This window comes from Otolemur garnettii, unplaced genomic scaffold (assembly GCF_000181295.1).
Source record: "Otolemur garnettii isolate 467f Iridium unplaced genomic scaffold, OtoGar3 scaffold00327, whole genome shotgun sequence".
Lineage (NCBI taxonomy): Eukaryota > Metazoa > Chordata > Mammalia > Primates > Galagidae > Otolemur > Otolemur garnettii.
Genome location: NW_003852722.1, coordinates 385,992 through 405,054, shown reverse-complemented (window position 1 = coordinate 405,054; position 19,063 = coordinate 385,992). Strand labels below are relative to the sequence as shown.

Below are 19,063 nucleotides of genomic sequence, written 5' to 3'. Positions count from 1 at the left end.
TGAGCATTTTTTCATATATCTGTAGGCTGTACGCCGTTCTTCTTTGGAGAAATTTCTCTTCAAGTCCCTTGCCCATCCTGAGATGGGATCACTCGTCTTCTTCTTGCTAATACGTTTAAGTTCTCTATGGATTCTGGCTACCTCCGATATTAATTGTCATATTCTTATCATTACATTCAATTCTGCATACAGTAATTCAAAGGAATTATTGGCCTAAAATATCTGTATTTGAGAAAAGGGAAATTTACTAGTGAAGGATTTGAGAATTCTATCTTATTGGGAATGGATGAGAGAACAGAAGATCCTTAGAATGGGGAAATTTTACGTACACAAAACACACATTTAATATGTGCACTTATTTATAGATTCTTCATTATATTGTAGATATCCTTAAATCTTTTAGGGTGTGAGAAGTAGATGAGGGATTAGATTTATTCCTATAACTCCAGGAGACCAGTGAGCATAAATCACAAAAAAGGGCTTCCTTTCTGGAAATGAGGTAGTCTTGGTTTCCCAGGAACCATTTCACATGGTAAGTTCTTTAAGGTCAGTTTCCTATTTGATCCTCTAGCAGAGACAAGCAATATTTGGACTTCCCTAGATTCTGTCAGTGGTAATCAGAAAATAGCAAGAAATTAAACAGATGAGAAAGGGTTTTGGCAGAGGGAGATAAGAATAGAAATTGACAAGACTGAGGGACTTTATCAAGTTGGGGGAAAGAACATTGTAGCCGCATTTGAAAGAAAATTGACAGGGTATGGAATTTGAGCCAGTAATGTCCAAGTAATGGCCAACACCAACTGGAGTCCATGCCCAGAAGAGTTAGCTAATACTTGAGAGGAAATGCCACTGTGTATATGTCAATCATTGTCAACATGCTACACATTTTGACATTAGAAATTAAAAGAACCTTAAGAATAAATTTGCACGTGTTTGCATTTTCCAAATCTGTAGGCTGGTGTTTTCTGAGAATGTTACCTCTTTCTTTCAGTACTTTGAGGAATATAAGACTCATAGCAAAGGAAGAAATTTGTTAAAACATGTTGTATTTCTTATTGCAAACCTACCCACACTGTGGGTCAAATTGTTTCATTAACTCATGAAACCAGTTCTCTTATTCTTTTATAATTGCGATTTTTATCTTTTACTTTTTTTTTTTTTTTTTTTTTGCAGTTTTTGGCCAGGCCTGGGTTTGAACCCACCAGCTCCGGCATATGGGGCTGGTGCCCTATTCCGTTGAGCGACAGGCGCCGCCCTATTTTTTACTTTTTATTGCGGTCAACATTACTAAAGGAAGATTTCCTCCTTTGACTGTTGGTACTGTCAGTTCTCTGGGAATAGGAAAGTCACAGGCAAGATCGGGCTTGGAGGAGCAGAATCTGAGATAAAATCTACTTGAAATAGTGAGGGGTCTTCTGTCTCTTAGTCTGATTATTTGGTTCCATGTCCCTTTCAGAAAGAGTTTATCTCCATACAAACAAATCATGATATCAGATTTGGCTGAAAAAGAAGGTATTATTTTATTGTTTTTTCTTTCTTTAGGAGAGGGAATCATGGTGCTTTCCTTATTTCAAACATATAAACTCAATCTATCCTGAATAAAGACTAACAGCATCTAATTCCTTTCATTTTGCTAGCAATGACTCAGTAGTGCGCAGAAGTACAAATCTTCATCTCTCTATTCTTACTGTGCATTTAATCTCTGACCTAACACCTAATTTGTTTGATTCGTTATTGCTGCTTTTGTGCGAGTCTTTCACAGGTAAGGGAAAAAAAAAAAAAACCCAAACAAAAACCCCCCCAAACCATTCAACTAATGACTTTAGCAGTTAGGAATGTGACCACAAGATGGTAGTATATCTCCTCTTACTCAGAATATGGAGGGTTCGTTTTAGGCGGATTCTGAATCCATAGGCTTACAAGAAGCAGAGCCTTTTTCTTATTGGCTGGGGAGACAAGTGGTGAGAAACCACTGTGATTGTTAAATGATAATAGAAGTAGCTCTAATGGTTGGAAAGCACAGGTCTGAGACTGATTTTAACTGGGGAAGAACAATGAAGACATTTATTCAAGCTTTGTTTATGTTCTTGTGGCTGCAGCTAGACTGTGAGTTGAGGGTTTTGGGGAAAAAGTGTATTAATGGATATTCTTTAGAAGTCCAAAGAGGAGAATAATTTATTCAGGCTTCTTTAGTTACTAAAGAAAAAAATTTCTAGAGAATAATAATCTAACAATCTTCCTTTCTCTGACTTTTTCTTTCTGCGTAGGGGTGAGCAGAGGAGAGAATGTGGAGCAGAGTCCTTCTACCCTGCGTGTCCGGGAGGGAGACAGCTCTGTTATCAACTGTACTTATTCAGACAGTGCTTCCAGCTACTTCCCTTGGTATAAGCAAGAACTTGGAAAAGGCCCCCAGCTCTTTATAGACATTAGGTCCAATGTGAACAGAAAAAATAAAACACAAAGAATTGCTGTTTTATTGAATAAGGTGGCCAAACATCTCTCCCTGCACATTGAAAGCGCCCAACCTGGAGACTCAGCTGTCTACTTCTGCGCAGCAGGCACACATTGCTTCTCAAGCACCTGCAGCTTGTACTCAAACCTGATGCTGGGCCTGAAGGCCCATGTCTTTCCTTTGGCACTGACCTTCAGCCATAGCACTTGTCACATTGTTTATATGCAAGTGAAAACTAACACATGGAAATTAAAAGCATAAAATAAGTCTAGGTTCAAGATGACTCAGAAAGGGTTAAACCATTTGTTGACTTATTTTTGCTTAATGCATTCTTAAAGAGAATTACTCAAGATTGAATTTCTTCACCTCTGCAGGGCTCCAGCCTGTGTGGAGGGTATGGCATTCAGTTGGCTGCTCAGCCAGTGTCTACTCACTGACCAATCAGGTCAGTGCATGCACTCAAGGCCTGACCTCAGGCTCCCTGGCTATGGCCATGTGCCAGCTGGGCCTCTATGCCCTGCCAGGCTGCTCTGCATGTACCGCCACCAAGTTTGTGTTCTTTAACCAATTTTTGTAGCTATGTTTTTAAAAAACAGTTTTGTCTTTCAACTTTCACATTAGAGATATAATTGATTCATACCACCATTGCAGAATAATCATTCTGAGTTTGAGTATTTGCTAATTGGTGAGTTTTATAATTTCACATACCTTCATGTTGCTACTTAGTGATTTTTTTCTTCAGTTTGAAGGACTGACTTTAGCACTCTCTGTATCATAACTGTAGTAGACATACGTTCCCTCTGCTTTTGTCTAAGAAAAGTTTTTGTCTTTCTTTTATGAAGGATGGGAATTCTGGGTGTAATAATGTTGGCTGGTAGCTTTTTTCTTTTAGCTTTTTGAATATGTTACTCTACCCTTTTTGGGCCTGCCAAAATTCTTTTGAAAACTTTGTAGAAGTTTTGTATGTAACAAGTCACTTTTCTCTTTTGGCTTTTAATATTCTCTGTTTTTAACTTTTGACAATTTTATTATTGTATGACTTGTTGTGGATCTCTTGGGATTCATCCTATGAAGTGTCCATTGAATTTCCTGGACCTGAATTTCTATTTCTTCTATAGACTTGCAGAGAAGCTGAGAGCCAGAGTTTATCTTTTAATCATTCTTCCCTATACCAAAAAGAATTACAGAATTGCCTCTACTCTTGATCAGGTTGTTCATTTTGAACCTGGGGAGATAAATGCAGAATGTTTTAAAGTTTAAGTCACATTTTTGTTCTTTGTGGTCTAAAAGACTCATGAGTGCAGAGCTCTGTATACTTCCAGAGCTGGAAGATTCATAATCCAGTCCTTTGGATGAAGGCTATACAAGTTGGGGTGTTCAATACATGCAGAAACTACTTACTATAAAAGTCTGTAAATCTGGATTTATTGCTGAAGTAAGCCAGGGAATAGGGTGTAGGGAGTGCCCACCCTTCTTTCTGAGCAAGAACGAGTCACACCTTCCTATTCTTGTCTGGAGTTATTAGTGAAGGAAGTTGGGGAGGAAGGCTCAGGAAGTGCCTACTTTCTCTGTTAGGCTCATGTTCCCACTTAGGCCTTGTAGGCATGTTCCCAGTTTCCCTCTAATAAGAGATTACAGAAATTTATCCAATAGCAAGATAGGAAACAGGTGCAGGAGTGATATCCCTCCTGTTCTTATTGATATAAGATTCCAATATCATTCTATGAAGACACTGTAGGGTTGGGATTACTGCCACAGAAAGCTGGGGAATAAGATATTAGGTATTAGTTCTTTTGGGGAATGTAAACTAATTCAACTTCTATGGAAAACAGTATGGAGATTTTTCAAAGAACTAAAAGTAGAACTACAATTTGATTCATCAAGCTCACTACTATTTTCCCAAAGAAAAAAGTCGTTTTATGAAAAAGACACCTATACCTGAATATTTAGACAACACAATTCACAATTGCAAACATATGGAATCAACATAAGTGCACATCAACTGATAAATAAATAAATAAAATGTATATATATATCATTGAGTATTACTCAGTTGTAAAAAGGAAAAAATAACATCTTTTGCAGCAACTTGGAGGGAATGGGCACCATTATCCTAAGTGAAGTACCTCAGTAATTGAAAAACAAGTATTACATTTTCTCACTATAAGTGGGAGCTATCATGTTTCCCTGAAAATAAGACACTGTCTTAAATTTATTTTTTCTCCAGAAGACACACTAGGGCTTATTTCCAGGGGATGTCTTATTTTTATTAAGTATAAACGACAATCTACATTTATTCAAATACAGTTAAATCATCTTCTTCTGGAACCTGACAGGGGGAGCTGACCTTGTTGGTGGGGCTGGTGCTAGTGATGCATGAACTCCTTTCCCCTAGCCGTTCGCACGTACTCAATAGGATGCCTGCTACTGTGGTTACCACCTGTGCACCCCCGCAAGTGTGAACAGCTCAGAGGAAGGAGCTGTGGCAGATAGAAGGTATTCCAGTCTTCCTTACTGCTCCACACTGAAATGCGTATCTGCATAGCCATGCCCATCACTAGGTCTTATTATTGGTGTAGGGCTTATATTTAACAAATGCATAGAAATCCTGCTAGGGCTTATTTTTTCGGTGGATCTTATTTTCAGGGAAACATGGTAAATGAAGGAAATATATGACCATAAAGTGGTATAATGGACATTGACAACGAAAAAGGGGGGAGGTGGGGGGAGGAATAAAAATCACCTATGGGGTATGGTGAATACTATTCTTGGGACAAGTCCATTAAAAGCCCCGACTTTAGTATTATACAATTTATCCATGTAACAGCAATAATGCCAATGACAACAACAACAACATAAAGTCTTCTAAGTGTATTGAAATATAAAAACAGAAGCAAGAAACAAATTCAACAACTGAACATAGTAGTTGGCCAAACTGTTTCCTTTGAAAAGTTTCCTGTTTTTTCAGATTTAATTGTTATCACATTAACTGTTGGTTAATCCAAAAAGAAGTTTGCTTTAAGTGAGGATCTCAGTCAATTCACAGAGTAGTTTGACATGACACACACCAACTTACTACTCCAGGAAACCTTTGTTTCCTGCTCTAGGGCAGCAGCAACAGCAGCAGCACCACGCAGCCCAGTGACTCTTCTCTCTTTCTGTCAGGTTCACCTCACAGCACAGAGCCCTGGAACCACTGAAGAAGGTGTTGTCCCTGTAGAGGAAGAAACAGACATGCTGCTCTGCAACCTGCTGAAGGTGGTCATAGCTTCGATGTGGCTAGGTAGGGATAGACCAGTGGGAATATGCTTCCTCTATGACCTGAGAACCAGGGGCACAGGATGGCTTTATGGAGATGTTGGGAAGGAGGGATAGCAGGGTATAAAAATAGAATTTCTTTGTCCCATACCACTTGTACCTAAATCTTCCATTTCAATCTTTTTTCTTTCAGGATCTGGTATTGCCCAGGAGGTAACTCAAATCCAATCAACAATCTTGGTGCAAGAGAAGGAGGCTGTGACACTGGGATGTACATATGACACCAGTCAGAGTAGTTACAGTCTATTCTGGTACAAGCAGCCCAGCAGTGCGGAGATGATCCTCATTATTCGCCAGGACTCCTATAGCCAGAAAAATGAAACAAAAGGTCGCTACTCACTGAATTTCCAGAAGGCCAACAAATTGATAAACTTTGTCATCTCAGCTTCACAACTGGGGGACTCAGCAATATATTTCTGTGCACTGAGAGAACACACAGTGAGAGAACTGTTGAAAGAAGGTGTACAGAAACCCAAGGAGTTGGCTTGCAACATCCACCTGCTATTGGGACCAAGCAGGGAATCACCATCACAGGCAGGAAGTGGCTAGGCCTGTGGCAACACAGCTGCAGAGTTAGAGGGAAACACAATCCTAAGGAAATACTTCTTTTTTTTTTTTTTTTTGCAGTTTTTGGCCGGGGCTGGGTTTGAACTCACCACCTCTGGTTTATGGGGCTGGCACCCTATTCCTTTGAGCCACAGGTGCTGACCAGGAAATGCTTCTGAACATTCACAGAGCATATCCAGAATTATCATTCATCAAAAACATTCTTATCTCTGCATCTTTGGCTTGAGGTTAAATACAGAAGGTTTGAGTGGAGATAGATAAGAAAAAACAGCCATAATAAAAAATTTGCCTTTTGGCCATTAGATTGAACTAGAATAATTGATTAAAGAAGTTCAGAAAAATATGTCTGAAATATCAGTGAAAACATTTGTGAATTGCTGGATTTTTTAGATTAACTTATTCAATAAATACTTACAGAGTACCTAATGTTTTAATTACAGAGGTCTTAAAATCTGTTTTCTTTCTTCAAGAATACAAGAGAAATGAGAAAATGTGGATCTGTCAATATGTTTTTAAAAATATTTGTGCAATAAATGCTTCATGTTTTCCTGTCATGGAAGGTGCACTGTCTGAACATACACTCACTAAATTTGCCAAATTCAGTCTAACTTCACTAAATTTATCTTGAGAGTTAAAGATATCTGTTCCCTATTTTCTATTCATAAGAGTACCCAAAGCTACTCTTTGTAGCAAAGAGCATGTTTGTTATGACCCAAATGAGGTACAAATACTATGTGGAGTCCAGTTGGTTCATCCAAAGCAACTGAATAATATATATTTTCCTTTTTAAGTATTGCATGAAGTTGTTCTGCTAAGTTGAGGGGCAAACATAGTTCATGGTAGAATTTCTGGTGTTGTGACAATTGAATAGGAAAGGAATATTTCTCTCATGTGTGTTAAGTCAATTCATATAAGTCAAAAATGTCAGGCATACATGGGAGTATAAACACTATAGTATAATCATTCTATTCTCTTAATAGAAATTGTTAGAATTCCCCTCAAAATTTAGTTAAAGTTTAAATATAAAAGGGCCAGGCTGTACATGGGACTCAGTCCTATAATCCTAGTACTTAGGGTGATCAAGGCAGGAGGATGGCTTGCAATCAGGAGGCTGAGATCAGCTTCAGGAAGAGTGAGACCCTGTCTCTACTGAAAATAGAAAAATTAGCCAAAATTATGGCAGGTGCCTGTCCTAGTTACTTTGTAGCTAAAGCAGGAGAATTGGTTCAGCTCAAGAATTTGAGGTTCCTCTGAGTTAGGCTGACACCACAGTCCTCTAGCCTGGACAACAGAGTGAAGCTTTGTATCAACAAAACAAAACAAAAACTGAACAAACAATACTCTTCTTTCACTTTACGGTGTACTTATGCAGAATTTGTAATAGGGCTTAATTTTTAAAGGTAATTTTTATTAATAGCAATTAAAAATACCAAGTCAGAAAAAAATAAGACCTGCTCTAGTTTCTGTACAATAGAGACATAGGAACATTAATTCTTTACCTTATTTATCTAATCTAGCGAATATAAAATTGCATAATTTGATTTCAGTTGATGTATTTTCATCAAAAATTGAAAAATAAGTCAATTCAGGGGATTATGGGAAGATGGTTGACTAGAAGCAGCTTTCCCCAGAGGCTTGTGCCCAAAGGGAGAGGTATTGGACTGATGTGGTTGGAAGCTGAATGGGAGGATCTCCACACTGAGAGCACTGTGTAAGGTACACATCACCCAGGCCAATTCAAGTGGCAGAAACAAGAAAGTGGAAGAAAAACAACAGTGCAGCAGTGGCACTGCAGTGGTGAGGTATGGACTCATCAGAGTCAACCTATCAATTCAACTGAAAGAATATAATCAACATATTGAAAAAGAGGAAGAATCTGAAAATACTCATGTGGAAATATAATGGACCAAGAGTAGCCCAAGAAACTTTGGAAAAGAACAAAGTTGGAGAGCTAACACTCCTGGACTTCAGACAGTATTCTTCAATATCAAGACAGTGTGGCATTTGTGTACAGATGACAAATTAATGGAACAGAATAGAGAGTCTAGAAATACACCTACACATATATGGACAACTAATATTTGACAAAGGTGCAGAGGCAATTTAATGACACAGGCATAGTTTTTAATATTTAATTGCTGAAAAATTGAATATTCATATGCCAAAAATCAACTTTGACTCTTACCCCATACCATATACAATAGATATACTGAAAGTTGATCATAGACATGTAAAACCTAAAACTATAACACCTCTACAAAAAAGCCATAGGAGAAAATCTGTGACCTTGGCCTATGTGACAATTTCTTAGGTATGATTATAAAACATAATCCATACAAGAAAATAAATTATTAAATTGGACTTCATAAAATAATAACTTCTGCCTTTCGAAAGAACATCAGTAGAGTTAAGAGATAAACTATAGAATGGGAAAAATACTTGCATGTCATGTATCTGATAAAGGAGTTGATTTCAACTGTATAAAGAACCATCAAAAGTCAATTAAAAAAAAGAAAGATTTGACTATTTGAACTTACTTCAGAAAAGAAACTACATTAATGGGAAATTGGTGCATGGAAAGATGCTCATCATCCTTATTCTTTAAGGATATACAAATTAAAATCACAATGAGTAGCCAGGCATTGTGGTGGGTGCCTGTATTCCCAGCCACTTGGGAGGCTGAGGTAAGAGAATCACTGAAGCCCAAGAGTTTGAGGTTGCTGTGAGCTGTGACACCAGAACACTCTATACCAAGGGTGACATATTGAGACTCTGTCTCAAAAAGTAAATAAAAATAAAATAAAATCACAATGAGGAATCACTACATACCCTACGTTAGAGAGGTAGACAAGGATGTAGACCATCTGGTACTCAATATATTACTAGAGGGAGTATACAATGGTATAATTGCTTTGGAAAACAGCCTGTTAGTTTCTTGATGAATCAAATATACACTTACCATAGGCTGTAGCCATTCTACTCCTAGATATTTTTATAAGAGAAATGAAAGCATATTAGTACACAAAGTATACATATATGTTCATAGTAGTTTTATTATAATAGCCTCAAATTGTAATTAAATAAAATGTACAACAGGAAAATGGATGAAAAAATTACTTTATGCCTATGTAATAAAATAGTACTACTCAGCAATAAAAATCCACAAATCATTAATCCATATAATACCATGGAAAACTCTCAAAATAATTATGCTGAGTGAAAGAAGATAGACCAAAAAAGCACATATGATTTAATTTGTAGAAGTTTTTAAACATAAAAATGAACCTATAGTGACAGCAGAGTTGCCTGGATATGAAGGGGGAAGATGGGAAGTACGTTGGGTGTATGATTATAAAGAGACATGAGGAACTTTTTGGGTGACACACGTGTTCATTGTGTTGATTGTGGAGGTAGCCTCACAAGACTATATGTATGTCAAGTCTTGTAATACATGTATTGTTCATCCTAACTAGGTGCAGTTTATTTTTATGCCAATTATACATTAATAACCCATTAAAAAATCCAAGTTTAACAAGTGTCTTTTCTCAATGTTGTATAAGTCTTCTGGTATGACCCCAAATGCAAAATGCTTTGGCTGGGTTTAAATCACTTTATAAAGTAAAGGTGAGAACTTTCTGCACACATGCGCTCTAACATCATTCCAACTTATTTTGCAGTCTCCTCTGCATATCAGAAAGAAGGTTGTAGCTGACTTTGCAGAATACCTTTCGAGCTACTTCTGTGCCAGTTTCTGACAATATGATATGGAAGGTGGAGGCAAAAAAGGGATATGTGGTCCCAAATGATAGCTGGGACTGTATGTTTTACTTACATCTGTATCTGGGAAACTATTCATATATTGACTCTGAATACATGAAATTAGTTCCTCTGAATCTGTGGAGGATAAACAAAAAGCAGACTGAGGTTAGTCTCTATCTGTGAGGATAGCCTTAGGTGTTTACAAGGCCTTTCACAAAATTTCATTCTTCTAAATTTGTCCTGATAATACCCAAAGAGGTTGTGCTTTTATTTTGTTTTGTTATAAAATGAAAAGTCTTACATTAAAATGCTTGTTCTTTTGATGATACTTCATAAAAAAGACTAGGTTAAAAAGATTGTAGTCATTTTCCAATAATGAATTAGAGTACTCTCTGGAATAGAACACTATTCACAGACGAAATCTTGTAGACTCGTATTAAACTGAGGTCAACAAAACCCCCTGAAGAGTTTTATAAGACAACTTCTTAGGTCTCAATGGTAGAAATTGGGATTCCTAAAGTTAGTGATGGAATCCCAGCATCTGCAAGTTCAAATTACTTATAAGTTGATTCTATCTTCAGCCAGTTTTGGAGACTGCAACATTTCCTGATGTGTCTTTGTCAATTGGAAAAGCCAGGGATGAGGAGAGTACTAAGTCATGCTCTAGCCTTTTGATGCAAATCCACATTTGGATTCCTACATTGCAGGGTAAAATTATTCAGCTGATGTTTTGAAACAAAATTTTGGCAGATATACAATGGTTGAAAGCATTCTTGGGGCTAGGTCAAGGCTAGCAGAGTATCTTTATGGTATGGAATTAGTATTTGTTACCTGACTAGCATATTCTAGTCTCCTTACTTTAGAGTCATTGAAATCATGAGGAAATAAGATATTGAACTTAGATCATTCCATAGAGATTCAGTAACTTTGATTATGATGTTTCTTTGGTCTAGGATTCTTTTTAATAATTCTGAAATACAGGAATATTTAATGATTGATAAGATAGTGTGACTTTGTTCCCTGAAAAGCTTTTATTAAAAAGTTAGCATTCTTTAGAATTAATATTATTTTAGAATTGAGGAAATATTGTCTTTCAAGTGGTAGTGATTATGGAATCAAAGACTTTGTGTTTACTGGAATGGATTTGAAACACATTCTTCATGGTAAATTATCTCAGGAATGGAAAAAAAATCCAACATACTCAATGCTAATATGAAACCCATATACAATCAACTACATTCCCACATGAAATATATAACACAAATATAGTCTAGCAAGGGGGAGGGGAGAGGAGAGAGATGGGAGAGAGAGGGATTGAGGGCAACTGGCAGGATCTCACCTAATATGCATAATCTGAGGTTGTTCAGCCCACTCCCTGGGTGAAGGGCTCACCCCCAACTTAAATTTTAGCTTAGAATTAAAAACAATTTAACTTAAACATTTGTGCCTTCATATTAATTTGAAATAAATTTTTTTCTGACAACTGCAGAGAAAATAACAAAAAATCTTTGTATTCATTCTTTTTTTTTTTTTGAGACAGAGCCTCCAGCTATTGCCCTAGGTAGAGTGCTGTAGCATCACAGCTCACAGCAACCTCCAGCTCCTGGGCTCAAGCGATTCTCCTGCCTCTGCCTACCAAGTAGCTGGGACTACAGGTGCCCGCCAAAATGCCCGGCTGTTTTTTGGTTGCAGCCGTCATTGTTTGGAGGGCCCGGGCTGGTTTCGAACCCGCCAGCTCAGGTGTATGTGGCTGGCACCTTAGCCACTTGAGCCACAGGCGCCTTGCCCATTCTTTTTGTTTTACTTGACAAATATTTATTGAGTACCTAGTAAGTCACTAATAGGCAGTCACTGTTCTACTTACAGGGGTACAGTGCTGCAAAACACAGAATCACTCAATAATGACTTGATTTTCGAATACTGGTCAGATTTCCACACCAAATCCATGCCTGATATAGGGTTATAGGCTGACCCACAATGAATACATGAAAATATGTATATAAAGGTCAGTATCAAAGTGTTCAAGAAAATTGTTATCTTCTCAGCTACAGATATATTCTGGGATGCTCCGTTAGGGAAATTCCATGTCAGGTGGTATCCCAAGAACAAAATAGACCTTAGAGTGTATGACAGATTTGTGATGGCCACCCAGAATGGCATGTGAGCCCAAACGCAAAATGTTCTGGCTGGGCTTAAATCATTTTTTAAACTATAAGTCAGAATATATAAATGAGGTCAGAGTTGAGGTCCTATTTCTGGCTTGTGGAAAGAAGCCATTAAAACCTTCATCCTTCCAGTGTACTCAATTCTGATATGAGGACAATTAAGGTCCTAGTACACGGTGAGGGGTGGAGGATGGGGAGAGCTGAGAAAGGGAAGGAGGGAGGAGGCAGGGGGACAAAGGGTGTAGTACACCTTTTGGGGGCAGAATACAATTATAAAGGGGTCCTTATTTAACAAAAGCAATCAATGTAACCTGGTTCTGTGTATTCTCAATGAATCCTCAACAATAAAAAGAAAAAAAAACCAACCCCCCCCCATACCCCAAACCCCAAACAAACAAAAAAACAAAGCTTCATCCTAGTTCAGTCTCTGCCCACCAGGGGGAGTGGCTTCCTAACACGCTCATTTCCTGTGTAAATTGCAGGTTAAGATTTATCATTAACACTTTGACGTCAACATTTCTTCCTGTTAAGAATCGAGAACATTATTTAGGCGACACTGTGAAGATGAACTCTTCTCCAGGCTTAGTGACTGTGATGCTCTTACTGCTTGGTAAGTAAAATGCAGGCTCTTTCTCCCATTGTGTGAGCAAAATCTTTAGCCATAACTTTATGTAAGAAAAAGTCACCAGGTTTCTTTTTTCCCCCACAGGAAGAACCCATGGAGACTCAGTGACCCAGAGGGAGGGTGAAGTGACCCTCTCAGAAGGGGATCTCCTGACAATAAACTGCACTTATACAGCCTCAGTGTATCCTACCCTTTTTTGGTACATCCAATATCCAGGTGAAGGTCCTCAGCTCCTCCTGAAAGCTGCAAAGGCCAATGATAAAGGGGTCAACAAAGGTTTCGAAGCAAAGTATCATAAAGAAACCACCTCCTTCCACTTGCAGAAAGCCTCAGTCCAGGAGTCAGATTCAGCTGTGTACTACTGTGCTCTGAGTGACACAGTGGCAGGAACTGCAGGGGGAGCTGAGCACAAACTCTGAGCAGCAGAGGGTCCCGGCTGTTGAGTGTCTGCCTCTGTGACCCACACTCAGGTTTCAGCATGATCTGTGGTTGTTTGTCTGGCTAGTACAGAAATCATACAGATGGTCACAGCAGAAGAGTCAGCAATAAACATCCTAATACCCAACTCTTCCTTAGTGAAATAGAAAACAGAGCCTGACATTATCCATCAAATGCTTCACAACAATGAAGTAATCTCTGTGCCGTCTTTGTAGACAAAATCTGGCCCCCACATCTGGTTCTAGGTCACGTTGAAAGATATTGTAAGTAGATATGTTTTATTTATTTTTAGATGGCCAAATATGCCAGAGTAGGTGGCATCTATATGATGCCTTCCTCACAGAATATCACATGAGAGATGATAGCAAAGCTACAGCCTTCTAGCAGCAGGTTTCTTAATCAAGAAAGAAAGGAAGAGAAGAAAGGAAGACAGTCTTACATGTGAGAAAACAATGCAAAGAGAGCAAACAACAATGCAAAGAGAGGATTTCATTATTGGAAAATTAGATGAGAGATACAGGCTAATGTTCAAAGACAAATGGAGGGGTCGAAGGCCCAAGGAATGACTCATGTCTAATTCATGAGATTCCTCAACGGTTCCATAGAACAGTTGGCTTTCTAACAAAAGTCCTCAAATGAGTTAGTTTTGCAGTGCAAATGCAAGATTAGTCACATGTATTTTTCTCTGCTTCACCCTTACTTTATGAAGATGCAGTAAAAATATTGAAAAGGCATAAACCCACAAAAAGTACAGGAGATGACATCAGATAGTGATGTCAACAAAACTTTAGAGGATGAGAAATATATGGAAAAATGAAAACTTGCATAGCAGACCATTTAAAGAAGAAAATTGAGTGAAGTAGAAACTAATAAGGAGCCCCCCAATGTGTCTTGTACCCTTGCTTTAGGGTTTAGAAAATTAGAGGCACCAATTGCCTTTGAATAATTAGGAAAGATAGGGGTGTGTGTGTGTGTGTGTGTGTGTGTGTGTGTGTGTGTTATTTAAGGTATTTGGAAAGGAGGGAATGAAAAGAGGACCAAGTGATAGAATTTATAAGTAACACACCACCCATACTGTCCACTGCTGCCTGTAGAACAAGCAAAAATCACTTTCTTAGCTGAAAATTGAAGTTAGTCTTTGATGATTTGAGGGATAGCAATATTCAGGAAAATGAACATGCTCTTAGTAGTCAATATGGTTCAATCAAATTGTCTTGTAGGTAATTTTCACTAATTTACACCATCCAGTACAGGCGATTAGGCAGTGGATTTCTTCTAAACCTTGTGGATTACTAAGACTTTTTACTTTGGCTTATCCATTGGGCTTTCTTTGTTTTTTTAAAAAATAATTCATTTAATTGTTAATGACAGGGAGAGTCTTTAATGACATTTAAAAACTGTTTCTTTTTTTGTTTGTTGCTCATTTTCTATTGTTTTTTTCTGCACATCTGCCATTTTTCCTGCTACCCCCTATTAAAAAAACTCACTCTTTCTTTACAAAAGTTTTTTTGAAGAGCAGTTTTAGGATACAGCAAAAGCGAGAGAAGAGTACAGAGATTTCCCTTATGCGCCTATCCCTCACCCACATTATCAACATCCTCCACTAGGGTGGTGTATTTATTACAACTGATGAACTTGCATTAAATTTATCATAGTCAAAGTCCATAATTTATATTGGGGTATATTGTTTGCATTTGGGAAAATGTATAATAATATAGATACGGCATTATAGCATCATATTGAGCACTTTTGAATGCTGTAAAAATTGTCTGTACTCTGCCTGTCTATCCTTTCCTCACCAAACCCCTTGCAACCACTGATCTTTTTACTGCGTTCAGAGTTATGCATTTTCCAGAATGTCTCATAATTGTAATCATAAAGTGTGCAGTCACTTCAGATTTATTTCTTTTACTTAGTAATATGTATTTCATGGTTCTCTCTGTGTTTTCATGTCTTGATAGTTCATGTTTTTATAGCACTAAATAATAATCTATTGTCTGGATATACCATAGTGTACACACCTCTTAAAGGGCATCTTTGTTGCTTCCAAGTTTTGGCAATTATGATTAAAACTGCTATAAATATCTTGATGTAGGTTTGGTGTAGACATAGGTTTCCACCTACATTGTGTAAAAACTGAGTAACATAATTACTGGATCATATGGAAAGAGTATGTTTTAATTTTGTCCAGAGGTTTTAACATCATTATTAAAAAGGCTATTTTTGTTTCATTATATTGATATTTCCTTTGCTTCTTTTTTAGAAATAGTTGACTATGTGGGTGTATTTTGAGGGTTTCTATTCTGTTTCACTGATATATTTGTCTATTGTTTTATAAATGCCGTAATCTCTTGATTACTATAAACTTATGTTGTTTTGATGTCAGATAGTGTTAGTCCTCTGACTTACTGTTTCTCCTTCAAAATTGTCTTGGATATCCTGGGTCTTTTGTCTTTCTATATGAGCTTTAAAATCAGTTTATCATGCCACTGCACTCTAGCCCAGGCAACAGAGTGAGACTCTATCTAAAAAAAAAAAAAATAAGCTTGTCAATATCCACAAAATTACTTGCTGGGATTTTGGGTGGGATTAAATTGAACCTACAGAACCAAGTTGGGAAAAATAAACATTTTCACATTGTTGAATCTTCTTATCCAGAAACATTAACATCTCATTTCTTCAGTTGTCTTTTGGTTTCTTTCATCAAAGTTTATAGTTTTCCTCATGTGAATTTGACATATTTTGTTATATTTATATCTACATATTTTATGTTTTGGGTGCTTATGTCAATAATATTGTGATTTTTATTTCAGATTCTTCTTGGTCATTGCTGGCACGTAGGAAAGTGTATATAACAAATAATTTTTTATTAAATACCATATATATTATAGAACCTCTGTAAGTTGATCACCCAATAGAGTATAAGAAACTGGTCAACATATGGAGGTGGTCATCATAAGAAATTAGGGTTACTGTATTGATAGGTACATATGGTACATGTCCAGTCTATGATAATTAGGTCAACTTAAGGAGGGTATCAATTTAGGGAGGAGGTGGTCAACTATGGAGGTGCTACTGGTATTTTATGTGTTAACCTTGTATCCTACAAAATTTCTATAATTACTTATTATATTCAGGATTTTTTTTTGTCAATTCTTTTGGATTTTTTACAGAGATAATCATGTCATTTGGAAACAAGTTTTATTTCTTCCTTCCCAATATGTATGTCTTTTATTTCCTTGTTTTATTACCTTATATATCACATCCAGTGTGATGCTGACTAAAGAGGAGTGGAGAAAAGGTTCATCCTTTCTTGTTTCTGACCTTAGTGGAAAAGCCTCAGGGTTTTCATCATCAGATATGTCATTAGCTTTAGGTTTTTGTAGATATTGTTTATAAAGTAGGGGAAGTCCCTCTATTCCTATTTTGCCGAAGGTTTTTGTTATGAATGGTTAGAAGTTTGTTAAATGCTTTTCCTGCATCTTTTGATAAGATGATGTGATTGTTCCTTAGCTATTGATGTCATGGATTGCATTAACTGATTTTGAGATTTTTAAACTATCCTTGCATACTTGGGATAAATCCCTCTTGGTTGTGATGTATAACTCTTTTTATAAATTGTTAGATTTTACAGGGTTCAGGTGTCTGCTCTTGTCCAAAGAATAACTAGACCTACTAAAGCAAGACAAGTGCAAAACAAGTTTATGAGGAAGAGAAAGATAGGCTTATAGAGAAAGAGCAAGATGCAGGTTTACAGAGCAAGATGCATATGCCATTGACAATGAATGGGCCAGATTCCCTTTGTAGTGAGAAAAAAGGCTCTGGTAATGGGCTGGGGTTCTCTTTTATATTGTCTGGGTTGGCCCCTCTTTATAGTTTGGAGGTTACCATGAATTCACTTTGATGGACATGATAATTAGCTCTTAATCACTTTCTAAATCCTGTTGTTAATGGGGATGCCTGTCCTGTGGGCACCCCTCTTTCCCCCACGTGTGGTAGTTAGGATTAGAGTTGGTGCAGTACCAAGATTTGGTCCACCCTTGTTCTTCTTCTCAGGTGGGGTAATCACTTGAGGCAGCACCAAGGTAGAGCACCATTTTGTCCTTTCTCTGGGAGAGCTGGAATTCTAACTATCTAACAGATTCAATTTGTTAGTATTTTGTTGAGGAGTTTTGCCTTTATATGTTTATGACTGATATTGGGCTGTTGTTTTGCTTTCTTGCAATACATTTTTATGATTTTGGTGTTAAGGTGATACTGGTCGCATTGAATGAGCTAGAAATTATTTACTCTGCTTCTGAAATTGTAGAGACTTGGTATAATTCTTTTCTCATATATTTGTTACAATTCATCAGTGAACCCATCTGGGACTGGTGATGTGTTTTGGGGAAGGTTATTAATTATGCACTGACTTTTTTTTAACAGATAGATACAGGACTATTTAGATAATCTAGTTCTCCCAGCTTGAGTTTTGGCCATATTATATCTTTAAGGAATTTATTCATTTCATCTAGGTTGTCAAATTGGTAGGCATAGAGTTTTTTATAGCATTCCTTTGTTATCCTTTTAAGTTGGTATTGTTTGGATGTGGTGTGTTCCTACTAAAATGCAAGTTGAATTTTAATTGTTCATATATAGTGTTGGGAAGTGGGACTTTTAAATAGTGATTGGATCATTAACATGAATCTTTCTTGAGAGGCTGGGTTAGTCTACAAGAGACTGAATTAGTTCTCATGAGATGTGTTGTTATAAAGCAAGTCAGCCTTTTGGTCCCCTGTCTCTTTTGCACATACCCAGTTCCTCTTCTTTTCCACTGTAGGGACTAAGAAATCAATATTCCAAAATATACATGTTGACATCCTGAACTGAAGAAGACTCAAGGTCTCTTTGATTCTCTCTCTTCCCACCATCTATCAAAGAAGTTAAAGTTCCTTTATCTGGCACTAAGGAGAATAACTGTTTTTCCTCCCCCCTCTAAGACCACAAATGTCACTATAGTTGAACAGACCCTTTCAGTGACAAAGAGAACTATTTAAAAGTTAATCTCTGTTTCAGAATCCATTCATTCTCCCTAGTTTCATAGTAATAATTTATTGTCCCTGAACAGAATTCCTCTTTACTTCCCTCCCATAATCTGTTTTGCTAGGCTGGCACAGAAGTTACTGAACTTTCTTGGGAGGGAGGAGTGGGGAGTGGGTAATAACTGTGAGTCTCTCTGTGTATACACATTTAATAAATTTGTATGCCTTTTCTCCAATTAATCAGGCTTTTGTGAGTTGATTTTTTTCTGTGAAATCAGGGAGCCAAGGGTCTTAGCCCTTATGCCAGCATGCATGATACTGCATGAAGTCCTCACAAGATATTGACCAGGTGTGGCTGCTTGATCTTGGAGCTCCCAGACTTCAGAATCTTGAGCCAAATAAACCTCTCTCCTTAACAAATTACTTAGTTGGAGGCATTTTGTTATAGTAATAGAAGACAAATTAAGATAGAAAATTGATATTGAAAGTGGTGCTATTGCTACAAAAATGCTTGAAAATGTGCAAGTGGCTCTGTAACTGGATAATGGACAGAGGTTGGAACAGTCTGGACAAATGTAGCACGTTAGGAGTGATTCTGATGAAGGCTGAGAAGACCAGATGACCGGGGAAAATCGTCGTGACCAGAATGTTGATGAAAATGACAGTAAAGGCTACTCTGATGAGGTTTCAGAAGGAACCTAGGAACAAAGTATTGGGA

General features: G+C 37.4%; 2 gene segments (V, D, J or C); both read left to right on the top strand.

The window, feature by feature from the left end:
* The first annotated feature begins 5,686 nt into the window (after positions 1–5,686).
* On the top strand, positions 5,687–6,319 carry LOC100943631. The segment is given in 2 exon segments: positions 5,687–5,735; positions 5,904–6,319. Coding segments are annotated over 2 exon segments (465 nt in total).
* Positions 6,320–12,792: 6,473 nt separating this feature from the next.
* LOC100943316 lies at positions 12,793–13,305 on the top strand. The segment is given in 2 exon segments: positions 12,793–12,871; positions 12,971–13,305. Coding segments are annotated over 2 exon segments (381 nt in total).
* Positions 13,306–19,063: the final 5,758 nt, after the last annotated feature.